A 13,001-nucleotide genomic window follows, 5' to 3' on the forward strand; every position below is an offset into this window, starting at 1 on the left:
CTTCTAGTCTCTTCAGACACTAGGCACATACATGATACATAGACATACATACACGTAGGCAAAACATCTTCACACATGAAAATGAATAATACATTTTTTTAAATTGTGCACTTAAAGTTTAGTTTGTTTTATGCATATATAAAAGTACTTTTTAATATATTTATTATCATAGAAATGATCACTACTAGGAGAAAGCAAACATTCCAATCATTATCTAAACTTTTTATTGCAGACTGACCACATGCATTCATTTGTTTTTTTGCTTTCCCTTTGTCAATTTTACAGGAAAATGAGGGCCCAGATTTAGCTCTGCCTTAGACAGAACCAGTTCTCCGTTGTCCTCATGAGGCTTTAATGACTCACTCTGACTTCTATGTTCTCAGCAACAGTGACCTTGGTGATTTTGAGACTTGGTGACCCAGTTTCTACATTTTAAAATTAGTGTGATTTATCTCTAACAGTTGCATTGTAATATCATATTACTGTGGACCTAAGTACATTGAACATGTGTTACAAACATTGAACTACACCTGCATTCTATCTGTCCATCCACCCATCCACCTACTTACCTACCTCTTAGTCTGCCTACCTCAGCCTCTAAAGTGCTGGGATTGTAAGTGTCCACCACCATACCTGATGGAAATTTCTTGAGTAGGATCTTTGGATTGGAAAGATTCAGTTTTAGGAGTCTATTTATTTAGTCACTTTACCTATTGAGCCCTTTAGTGAGGTGTGTTTGTTCTTGACTGGAATTTTACCGGGAAGGCTGAAGTAAGAAGTTTGAGAGTTTAAGCATAGCCTGGGCTACACAGCAAGCCCCTGAAACAAACAAATCCCTTTGAAGAATATGAGTTGAGAAAACTTTCTTTTTCTTTTTTTTTTTTTTTTTTTNTTTTTTTGGTTTTTTGAGACAGGGTTTCTCTGTATAGCCCTGGCTGTCCTGGAACTCACTCTGTAGACTCAGAAATCCACCTGCTTCTGCCTCCCAAATGCTGGGATTAAAGGCATGTGCCACCACTGCCTGGTGAGAAAACTTTTTAAATAGTGTGTATATTTGTTATTTTGATTATAGAACACTTTCACAAGTATGTGTATGTACATATGTTTGTAATTAAATGTATATTAAGACATCAAATTGTAGAGGTTTTTGTTGTTTTCTCAGTGCTAAATATTGAACCCAGCGTCTCCCACATTCTAGGCAAATGTATCATTGAATTATACCCCCTTTCACCCCTTTCTCCCCACAAGACTAAATCTCACTAAGTTACCCTGGTTGATATTAAATTCACTGTAGCTCAAGCTGACCTTGAACTTTTTCCATCTTCCTGCCTCAGCCTCTTGAGTACCTGGGATTGCAGGCCTGTATGTTGAAGCCTAGCTAGATTCTATACTGAAGTCTATGCTGCTCATTGCATACCAGTCGTACATTAATAAAACTGTATTAGGAGCTAGGAATGGCCCAGTTGATAGAGTCCCTTGTCTAGTATGCACAAAGCACAGAGCCCTGGGTTCCATCTGTAGCACCGAAGGTGATGGTGTATGACTATAATCCTAGCACTCAAGGTGGAGGCAGGAGGATCAGAGGTCCAAGGTCATCCTTAGGCAGGCTACATAAAACTGTGTGGAAAGAAATGCTTTAAAGCTGTATAAGTAGAAGAGATCCCTTTGGAGGTGGGTTAGGATAGTGTGTTGTTAGGACAGGGCGTGGTCAGAGCATTTCTTTTCTCAACTTTGTTTCTTACACAGGTCTCTAAGCTTGTCAATGAGGTTTATCACATGTATAACCGGCATCAGTACCCATTTGTCGTCCTTAACGTTTCCGTTGACTCAGGTCAGTCCCATTAAGGTTTTGATAAGAATTTTGGCTTATTCCTAAAAGAATAAAATGAAATTATAAAGCTCTACTATAACAACAGACAATAACTGATAACCATGTAGTTTTACATTTTGTACTGACCATACTGAATCCATCTGAAACAGTGTTCATTGTACTGTTAGGAAATGTGACTTTAAATGGGAACAGAGGGAGTAACAATACTCACAGGGCCTCCTTGATTTTGAAAAGAATTAATTTCATATGTATCTTTTTCTTTTTGATTGTCAAATTCTGACTTACTCACATTTTGTGGACATTTTGATATATATGTATATGCCTTTCTTGAATAGCCATGCCCTTCACACATGTGCAAACAAGCACTCATTCACATTAACATTTGTGGAAGAAAATAATTATTTATCTTTATTGTTAGATGTGAACACTTTATTTTCAGTGTCATTAAAAATTACTTTTTAAAACACAACCAAGCAAGCATAACTTGGGGGCCTGGAGAACTGGCTCGGGGCTAAAAGCTCCTGCTGTGCTCGCGGGGCACTGGTGTGGCCCCAGCACTGACGTCAGGCAACTCCAACTAACTCTGTCCACATGAGCATCTGTCTACACGTGCATGTGTGTGAACATGAGCACACACTCGATGCGGGTACCCACGGAGGCCTGATGGAGCTGGGGTTACATGTGGTTGTGAGCCATCTGATGCGGGCTCTGGGAATCAGAGTCTGGAAGACTAGTTTGTGCTCTTAACCTCTAAGCCATCTCTTCAACTTGAGGCCGTCTCTCATTTCTGCTGCTTTGCTTCATACTCTGGGATAGCTGTCCGATAACCCTAAGCTACATAGCAGGTTCAGGATCTGCACAAAAGACACGAGACACTGTCTACAAAAGACAGAGGTGATATAGTAGTCAGCTTTTTAAAATAAACGTAAGATTATTTTTTTCCTCATTTATTTAAAGAGGTATCTTTATGGACTGATGGGACAGCTCAGTAGGTAAAGTGCTTAGTGGGCAAGTATGAGGACCACAGTTCAGATCCCCAGCTCACATGTAAAAAGCTGGGTACAGCAGCACATGCCTGTAACCCCAGGCTAGTCACCTAACCAGGCCAGCCCAATTGGTGAGCTCCAAATTCAGTTAGACTCCCTATCTTGAAAATAAAGTAGAGAAGGAAGTAAGGAAAACATGATGTCAACTTCTGGCCTCCATACATACACACACATACACACAAACTCATACATTGCATATATCCCCCCAAATTTGTAATTTATGAATACTAGACTGGACACCATAATTAATTTTAATGTTGACTGGTTTTAATTACTAGTACAAATGAATGATGGCTAAAGTCATTATTAAAGGTGAGCTCAAGTGTGGTTTTTATTCTCTGCCTTAGAATGTGTGGATATTAATGTAACTCCAGATAAAAGGCAAATTTTACTACAGGAAGAGAAGCTGTTGCTGGCCATTTTAAAGACTTCCTTGATAGGAATGTTTGACAGTGATGCAAACAAGCTTAATGTCAACCAGCAGCCACTGCTGGATGTCGAAGGTAAGAAAAATACAGTCATACACCTTTTTATTTTTAAGTATTTATTTACTTATCTTATGTATGTGAGTACACTGTAGCTGTCTTCAGACACACACCAGAAGAGGACATCAGATCCCGATACAGATGGTTGTGAGCCACCATGTGGGTGCTGAGAATTGAACTCAGGACCTCTGGAAGAGCAGTCAGTGCTCCTAACCACTGAGCCATCTCTCCAGCCCAGTGATGCAGCCTTCTAACTAAAAGTTTTAGCTGCTGTGACGCTTCCTTTTTTTTTCTCTCACAGTGATTTTTGACATTAAGTAGAATCTTTTTAGTCAAGAGGAAGCATCATTGTACAAAGTATTTTTAATTAGAGGCTATACATGGTGGTGCACAACTTTATTCCCAGCACTCAGGAAACAGAGGCAAGTGGATCTCTGTGGGTCCAAAGCCAGCCTGGTCTACAGAGTGAGTTCCAGGCCAATCAGGGAGACATAGTGAAGCCCTGCCTTTAAAAAAAAAAAAAAGTCTTAAAAAAAAGTTTTAGGGTGAAAGGCAAGGATTGTCATCCGGTTGTCCCTTGAGGTTCTCCTGATGTTAACATTCAGCATGTGTGTCTCACACATGTGCACACACACAATCACAGACATTTTTTAAAGGTTTATGAAGGTCAGGTGTGGTGACACATGCCTGTAATCCCAGCGTTTGTAAGACTGAGGCCAAGCCCAGGCTGCATCGTTCCATCCCAGCTATATCTCTGTAAGGAGAGAGAAAGACGGAAGCAAACTGAGACTGATAGGTTGGAATCATTCAGTTTGTCTTGTCTTGTGATTATTTTATAGAATCCATAAAATCATATGTGGCCATTCTTTCTCATGACTATACAGTAGTCCACTCAAGTCAAACATCACAATCTTTGTGTGTGTATATGTGGGTATGCAGGTTGCTTCCAGTATGCGGCTGTAAAGAGCTCTCATGAGCACTGTTAGACTCTTCCAGGAAGTATAAGTATTTCCTGCTTTGTTTGTTTTAAGATTTAAAAAAATGATGTGTGTGCCTGTTGTGTGTGTGCGCCATGTTTTTGCAGTACTCAGAGAGTCTTGAAGGGTGTTTGGAGCTGGGGTTATAGATAATTGTGAGCTACCCTCATAGGTGCTGGGAACTGACTTTTCAACTCCTCTAAGAAAGTGAAAAGCACTCTTAACTACAGAGTTATCTCTCCAGCCCTGGGTTTGTTTCTTTGAGACAGAGTCTCTGTGTTCCACACAGGCTGGCCAGGAATTCTCTGCCTCCTTATTTGAGCCTTCTCAGTGCAGGGGTCATAGGCGTGTGGCATCTGCTCAGCATGGGTGGGCATCTCTGATGGAGGAGCAGAGCTGGGTCACAGATGTGCATACATCAAGGTTTCATTTATATCCCCTTTAGGATGGGTTCTGGCCAGTGTTGCTGTATTTTATTTGCAGTTTGGCCTCTTGCTTTGTGAACTGCCTGTTCACGTGAAAATAACCCTCCTGTTCCTGTTCAGCACGCTCCCTGACACTTTTTTTCTGTTCCTCTCTGCTAGGTAACTTAGTAAAGCTGCATACCGCAGAAATAGAAAAGCCTGTGTCAGGAAAGCAAGATAACTCTCCTTCACTGAAGAGCACAGCAGACGAGAAAAGGGTAGCATCCATCTCCAGGCTGAGAGAGGCCTTTTCTCTTCATCCTACTAAAGAGATCAAGTCTAGGGGCCCAGAGACTGCTGAACTGACACGGAATTTTCCAAGTGAGAAAAGGGGTGTGTCATCCTCTTATCCTTCAGACATCATCTCTTACAGAGGCCTCCGTGGCTCACAGGACAACTTGGTGAGTCCTACAGACAGCCCTGGTGACTGTATGGACCAAGAGAAAATAGAAAAAGACTCAGGGCTCAGCAGCGCCTCAGCTGGCTCTGAGGAAGGGTTCAGCACCCCGGAAGTGGCCAGTAGCTTTAGCAGTGACTATAACGTGAGCTCCCCAGAAGACAGACCTTCTCAGGAAACCATAAACTGTGGTGACATGGACTGCCCTCCTCCAGGTACAGGACAGCACTTGAAGCCAGAAGACCGTGGATATCAATGCAAAGCTCCACCTCCAGCTCATCTCTCACCCACAAATGCCAAACGCTTCAAGACAGAGGAAAGACCCTCAAATGCCAACATTTCTCAAAGATTACCTGATCCTCAGAGCACCTCAGCAGCTGAGGTCGATGTAGCCATAAAAATGAATAAGAGAATCGTGCTCCTCGAGTTCTCTCTGAGTTCTCTAGCGAAGCGAATGAAGCAGTTACAGCACCTAAAGGGGCAGAACAAACATGTGCAGAGTTACAGAAAATTTAGGGCCAAGATTTGCCCTGGAGAAAACCAAGCAGCAGAAGATGAGCTCAGAAAAGAGATTAGGTACTGTGTGTTCTTACCGGTCTCCTGGCCAGGCTTGTGATTGGTTACTTTGACTGAGTGAAGGCTGACTTTGTAGAGCTTCAGTGTTGGCTGCTCTAGGTATCTTGCATGTCTTCATTTCTTGCACTGTGTGGATGGTCTCTTCCTTTCTGGAATAGGACTCAAGTGTGGCCCTCCCTTAGCACCAGAATCCATCCTATGGCTTGAGATTCCTGTGGAAAGAACCCTCCTTAGGGGCTTCCCCACATCACAGGCTCCCTGATAGACTCCAGTGTTCCTTCCTGTTCTTCCCTCCCTTCCTCCCTCATTGTCCCCTTTATCTGATGCTAATACTGAATTTGAGGTTGATTTTGACCCCACAAATTGGTCATTTGCTTTTTAATCATTTTGACAAACGTGTTTCTAGTCAGTAACTTCTCCTTGGCTTTCACACATATAATGTTAGTTTTCCTGGGTTTGTTTGTTTTAGTTTTGTTTTTGAGACAGGGTTTCATATAACCCAGGCTATCCTGAAATTTGCTGTGGACCTGAAGATGACCTTGAATTCCTGATCTTACCTTTGCCTCCCAATTGCTGGGATTGTAAATAGACGCTGTGAATTTTCTGTCGCGCATGTGTGTGTGTGTGTATGTGAGATTTTTTTTTTTTTTTTTGAAAGCAGAGTTTCCTCAGGTAACCCAAACCAACTTTGAATTTGCGATTGTCTTGCCTTAATCTCCTTAGTGCTGAGATTACAGATGTGTACTGCCATGCCTGGCTCCAAGTTGTGTCTGTTGTAGAAAGAGATTCAGTTAACCCAGGTCATTGAACTGGTACAAACTTGTCCCCCAGTTTGCCGTCTTGGGAAGCAAGGCATCTTGCTAGTCACCTGTTCGTATCAAGTGTTGGCTCCACATCATTGTCTTCACTGTGCTTTGCTGGTGGCCAGACCACATGAGCATTCCTCCTGCAGTCGGTTGCTGCTTGTGTGCATTGCAAGATTAGAAATAATTGAATATCCATCAGGAGAAGATTTATTAGATGAGCTATGGTGTGTGCATACAGAATTCCAGTACAGTCATTAAGAACAAAGTATCAGCTCTTGGGAGGTTGAAGTAGGAGGACTCTAGGGTTGAGGCCAGGATGAGTAACAAAATGAAATTCTGTCTTAAAAAAAAGAAAAGAAAGGTAGTAATAGATCTAAAGTTGGGAGTTGGAGGCACGCACCTTGTAATTTCAGCTGCTTGGCAGGCTGAAGGAGGAGGAGTTCAAAAGCCTAGACAACTTAGTAAGAACCATCTTTAAAAAAAACTATTTGTAGGTCTATATGTGCATATACCTAGAAGAGAATCTGATGCATTAAATGATGAGAATCGAGCATAATAAAGGTGCCTAGTTCTCTTTTCATTTTTAAAACGTAAATTCATATACGAGCAAAGGTATAGAAGCACATACGCTAAATTATTGGTGGTACTCACTGAGACCCTCTCTGGAGCACTGATTATGTGGATAACTGAGGTGATGTTTAGAAAGCACAATTTATTACCTTTTTGGGGTGTTTTGAGACAGGATTTCTCTGTATAGCCCTGGCTGTCCTGGAACTCACTTGTAGACCAGGCTGGCCTCGAACTCAGAAATCCGCCTGCCTCTGCCTCCTGACTGCTGGGATTAAAGGCGTGCGCCACCACGCCCGGCTTATCTTTTCTAGTTTATGTTTTTGTAGCACTTTATTTTTTTTTTTAATTAACCTGTTCTGTTTTACAATCAGAAATGATTCAAAAATATCTTGTAACTAATGTTTTGCAGTAAATCGATGTTTGCAGAGATGGAGATCTTGGGTCAGTTTAACCTGGGATTTATAGTAACCAAACTGAAAGAGGACCTCTTCCTGGTGGACCAGCATGCTGCGGATGAGAAGTACAACTTTGAGATGCTGCAACAGCACACGGTGCTCCAGGCGCAGAGGCTCATCACGTGGGTGCACACAGGCTTCAGAGTTCCCAGGGTACCATCTCAGATGAAATAGATTATGCATGTCAGCAGCTGTGCGCACAGACACGTACATGTGGGCTTGCTATAGATACCTGTACTACACGTTTGCATGCTTTTCACACCATGGTAATCACGGTCCTCTTAATGAGTGCCTATCACATGGGACACTGTTGAGGCACTTCATTCATTTGATCCACAATAACAGACCAGGTGTAGCTACTGTTGCCATTGCTGACTTACAGTGATAAAATTACACATGCGCAGAGATGTTGACCAACCTGCCCGAGGTTCCACACTAATAGGTTCCTTAGGTATCTGCCTTCTAGCCATCTGAAATGATGCTCTTCACTGGGCGGCCAGAAAATCCTATTGGTGGAGGGTAACTGAATATATTAGGCCTGGTGGAGCAGTGCAGACCTTTTCAGGCAGGGTCTCACCATGTAGACGAGGCTGACCTCAAACTCACAGAGATCCACCTGCCTCTGCCTCCCAGGTGCTGGGATTGAAGATTTGTGACCATGTCTGGTCCGTAAAGGCCTTTAAAAGGGTTATTTTATAAATCCTATTTTATAATCCCCATAGTAGTAGTATTTTGCTTTCATTTCTACTCTGTAGGCAGATGTTTGCCCTGATTTATAGTTTATATTATAGTCTGAGTCTCCTGTTTTCCAGACCCCAGACTCTGAACTTAACTGCTGTCAATGAAGCTGTACTGATAGAAAATCTGGAAATATTCAGAAAGAATGGCTTTGACTTTGTCATTGATGAGGATGGTGAGTTACACTTAGCACTGCAGGGTCCTGTATTTTGGGGGCATAGAAGTGTGGGTTCTTGCCATCACCATAGATGTACCACAGATGAAAATGCTTTTCTCCAATCATGGATTTTCTTCAATTTTTTTTCTTTCAGCTCCAGTCACTGAAAGGGCTAAATTGATTTCCTTACCAACTAGTAAAAACTGGACCTTTGGACCCCAAGATATAGATGAACTGATCTTTATGTTAAGTGACAGCCCTGGGGTCATGTGCCGGCCCTCACGAGTCAGACAGATGTTTGCTTCCAGAGCCTGTCGGAAGTCAGTAAGTAAAATAAGCTCCACTCCTGGGGCCTGAGGGCCCAAAGGTGTTCTCAATTCAGCTCTTGGTTTGGCTGATACTGTTATGCTCGCTCCTTCATAATGGTCATAAGACAGAGAGAGCTGCATTGTCTGTTGGCATAGCATGACAGCCAGGTCTGCATTCTCTCTGACTTCTAGGTCAGGTTTGCTGCTGATTCTCTGCAGATGCTAAGCAGTGTTTTATCTCAGGGTTTTCTTGAGCCCAGCAGTTAGCTTTGGGTGTACCTGCTTCAGTCATGGGCCTTATGAGTAATGCCAGCCTGCATTGAGAAATATCACCTCCAGGCTCCAGGCTGAGACACCACCATCAAAAGGCAAGTAGAGCCATTCAGTCACAAGTATCCCACAAGAGTTGTTTGCAGTCACTCGTACTGAGCCCTGTGCCTCTCATATTTGTATGGGAAATGGTAGTTATGACTGACTATTAATCCAGCATCCAAATATGGTAGAGACTCTGTCACATGGCCACATTCCTGTATTATCCAGTAATTCCTTAAGCCTTTGAAGGACCTGTCCTGTTCCAAGTGTGGGAATATAGAATTAAGGAAGGTGAGAGGAACAGACTCAAACAAATGGCCCCTTAGATGATAGTAAGTACAGAAGTTCAAACAACATGTGACCACAGAAAAACGTGGGGAACAAGGAGTGCCATCTGAACTGCCTTGGTGAGATAGAGCCTCCATGGGCAAAGATGTTCCTGATAGAAAAAATAGTAACCATGCAAACCGGGGGCAGCCTCTGCCTGGGACATGAGAGCAGGCAGCACCCAGCAGACAGCCTGTAGTCTTAGGCTTACAGTGAGAGTGAGTGCTGAACTGCGGAGGTGCCAGACCTGAAGTGCATATTCAAACCCCACAGGATGGCAGCTCAGCTTGTAAAGTGCTTTCTGTACAAGTATGGACCTAAATTGAAATCCCAAGCACTCACATAAAATAATGAGTTGTAGCCAGGCGTGGTGGTGCATGCCTTTAATCCCAGCACTTGGGAGGCAGAGGCAGGCGGATTTCTGAGTTCTGATGCCAGCCTGGTCTACAAAGTGAGTTCCAGGACAGCCAGGGCTACAGAGAAACCCTGTCTTTAAATAAATAAATAAATAAATAAATAAATAAATAAATAAATAAATACTGAGTTGTGGTGCATAATCACACCACAAGCGTGTAATTATTTCTGAGTTCTGATGCCAGCCTGGTCTACAAAGTGAGTTCCAGGACAGCCAGGGCTACAGAAAAACCCTGTCTTTAAATAAATAAATAAATAAATAAATAAATAAATAAATAAATAAATAAATACTGAGTTGTGGTGCATAATCACACCACAAGCGTGTAATTATGGGAAGTGGAGACGGGGCTCGCTAGCTAGCCAGGCTAGCCAAAGTAATGAGCTACAGGTTCAATGAGAGAATCCTGTCCCAAAGTCAGGGTAAACAGCGATAGACGTCAGTCTGTCACCTGTGTTCAGGAATGTGTAAGCATATACACACCAAAAAGTAAGCTTAAATAATAAAATTCCTAGCTGCCTACTGAGTGGAGAGTGGTACTCAGGACCACTCTGGTTGCCAGGGTAAGAGGAGAGAAGTGATGGCACGTGGGACCGTTGAGAGACGATGCTGTGCCACCAAAGCCCAGGCTGTGGAAGTGGGGAGCTTGGCAGCAAGGCCTGGGTGCTGAGCTATGAGAAGATGGGGCCTCTGGATGAAGGCTCTTCAGGAAATGTTTTGAGCTACGGTCTTGTCTGGTCTTAATGAACCCCGTGCTTCCAAGGATGCTCTAACCAAGCCCAAACTCTCCGCGTTTGTTTCACCCTCAGGTGATGATTGGAACGGCGCTCAATGCAAGTGAGATGAAGAAGCTCATCACCCACATGGGTGAGATGGACCACCCCTGGAACTGCCCCCACGGCAGGCCAACCATGAGGCACATTGCCAATCTGGATGTCATCTCTCAGAACTGACACACTGCTTGTAGCATAGAGTTTATTACAGATTGTTCGGTTTGCAAAGAGGAGGTTTTAAGTAATCTGATTATTGTTGTCCAAAAATTAGCATGCTGCTTTAATGTACTGGATCCATTTAAAAGCAGTGTTAAGGCAGGCATGGTGGAGAGTTCCTCCAGCCCAGCTACTTGGGAGATCCCGGTGGGAGGCTCATGTGAGCCCAGGACTTTGAAACTACTCCAAGCCACATTCATGAGACTCAATTCAAGGACAAAAAAAAAAAAAAAAAAAAATATTTTTGAAGCCTTTTTACCATGTCTGCAGTTACTGTTCTGCAATTTGACTTTGTGTGTGTGTGTGTGTGTGTGTGTGTGTGTGTGTCTGTGTGGCAACTTTTGACTTTGAGCCCTCAATGACGATTGAATTCTATTTGTTTTCTCACCTACCCACCCTCACCCCAGTGTCTGAGGCAGCGTTTTGTGAAACTCAGGCTTCTCTTGACTCATTTTGTCACCAAGGTTGGCCTAGAACTGAACTTGCCTCCACTGCCCAACTGCTGGGATCACAGGTGTGTGTCACATATGCCCACATTAAAAAATATGGTCTTTTTTAATTAGCAGCTCTCAATCCCGACTCATTAAATTTAAGAACAAAGGACTTCTTTACCTAGTTGTAAAGAAATTACTGACTAGGATTGGGATCCCTTTGGAGTGGGTCGAAAGGGATGAGACGGGCTTCCAGCCCTGGCTGATCTGGAACTTGCTATTTAGAGCACCCCAGCCTGAACTCATATTCTCCTGCCTCTGCCTCCTGAATTCTAGGATTAAAGTCACGAGCCACCACAGCTTGGGGTCACTATTCTTTAACTGTTCCTCAGTGCAGCTAGAGTGGAAAGTTCCATTCCAGGCAAGGGCTGGGCCGAGGCAGGAAGTAAAAGAAGAAAGTCTGAGTGTGCCATAGCTCAGTGCTGTAATTTGATTTCCTTGGGGTGTGAACTATGGGTTTTTTTTATTCTGTTTCTGTGGAGTCTTGTCCATTTGAACTGTGTGAAAAATAGAAATTACAATGCCTCCTGTGAAGTCCAGGTGGCAGTTAGGAAGAGTGGTGACTGGCGTGGGCTTCCTCTGTGCTGTGGGCCTCCTGGAGAAGAGATCTGCCATGGTTCATGGTTGCTGAGGTTGTAAAGGCTTAGCTACCTGCATTTGTTAATCTCAAAGTCCATGCTACTGCTGGGTAGGGTGGCACAGACCTGCAAGTTCAAGCACAGCAGAGGCAGGCTGAGGCCATCCTGGGCTGCTCCATAGTCCCAGGCCAGAGAGGGTTACATACCAAAATTCTGTCTCAAAACACACACTGCTAGTACAGCTCCACCCACAGGGTCTCAGAACATTTCACAGGAGCACTGCAAGTTGGGGTGGTACAGTAATGCCCCCTCAAAAGAGTCTACTTCTAATCACCAGACCCTGTGACTGTTACCTTATATGTGACAAAGGGGACTCTTGAGATGGGATTAAGGAGCCCAGTGATGGGGAGATTGTCCAGTGCAGTCTGATGGGCACTGTCTGTCACATTAGTTCTTCAAAGTAGAGAACAAGTATACTGACTCTTCCGAACCCTCCAAGTAAGCCTGGCCTGCAACTTACCGCGGTGGAAAACAAAAGGCAATGGTGGCAAACAAAAGCTTATGTTATTCTAGTTTATGGTGAGGAAACCTGCTGAGGGAGGTCACATGGTTTGCAGTTAGATCGGGAAATCCAGGTACATCCGGCTCCCTTGCCTAGCCAGTTCCTCCCTTCTTGGATGCTTTACAGCTTTGTCTGGTACCCGTGGCCCCTTTAAGAGGACAGGAGGCGGGGCTGTGACAGTTGCTTAGAGACCACCTAGCTCCCAGGACGCAAAGTCTTCCTTAATAGTGCTACTTTGGGATCTGCAGGCCTGGCCAGAGCAGGTGGGTGAGCACCCTAAAGTAGTCCTGTGTGTGTAGCAACTATGTAAAGACTTGAACACGTGCTTGATTGATAAAGGGACCCTGCGGAGGGGTGGAGTGGTGCTGGGACCCTCGAAAAGGCGGGTTTGCCCTTGGGTGCAATAATGCCGGGACTTCCTTAAGAATGGGGTGGAGGTGGGGTCATCACTATAAGAAACGAGCTAGTTGTATCTGTAGTTTGAATTTCACTAATAGAGGACCAGAAAACCTAGAGTAAA

At 43.7% G+C, this 13,001-nt stretch overlaps 2 protein-coding genes across 6 annotated transcripts in view; both read left to right on the plus strand.

Moving 5' to 3' along the window:
- Pms2 (PMS1 homolog 2, mismatch repair system component) overlaps nucleotides 1-11,665 on the plus strand; it is a 22,177-nt gene extending 10,512 nt beyond the window's left edge. Inside the window, exons 9-15 of one of the 4 annotated variants that reach the window (XM_021162444.2) lie at nucleotides 1,747-1,831; nucleotides 3,225-3,380; nucleotides 4,924-5,776; nucleotides 7,562-7,729; nucleotides 8,420-8,520; nucleotides 8,657-8,826; nucleotides 10,671-11,409. In XM_021162444.2, coding sequence (XP_021018103.2) covers nucleotides 1,747-1,831; nucleotides 3,225-3,380; nucleotides 4,924-5,776; nucleotides 7,562-7,729; nucleotides 8,420-8,520; nucleotides 8,657-8,826; nucleotides 10,671-10,814 — 1,677 coding nt within the window. In that variant the 3' untranslated portion in view covers nucleotides 10,815-11,409. Of the gene's footprint in view, nucleotides 1-1,746; nucleotides 1,832-3,224; nucleotides 3,381-4,923; nucleotides 5,777-7,561; nucleotides 7,761-8,419; nucleotides 8,521-8,656; nucleotides 8,827-10,670 lie in introns of those variants that run through there. The other 3 variants (XM_029477283.1, XM_029477282.1, XR_003836691.1) reach the window with 3 other exon arrangements.
- Nucleotides 11,666-12,532: 867 nt separating this feature from the next.
- Rsph10b (radial spoke head 10 homolog B) overlaps nucleotides 12,533-13,001 on the plus strand; it is a 53,929-nt gene continuing 53,460 nt past the window's right edge. For both annotated transcript variants that reach the window (XM_021163175.2, XM_021163176.2), the window contains exon 1: nucleotides 12,533-12,744. The gene's annotated coding sequence lies outside the window, so the exon portion shown is untranslated. The remainder of the gene's footprint in view (nucleotides 12,745-13,001) is intronic.

The sequence above is a fragment of the Mus caroli genome, chromosome 5, assembly GCF_900094665.2.
Source record: "Mus caroli chromosome 5, CAROLI_EIJ_v1.1, whole genome shotgun sequence".
NCBI lineage: Eukaryota > Metazoa > Chordata > Mammalia > Rodentia > Muridae > Mus > Mus caroli.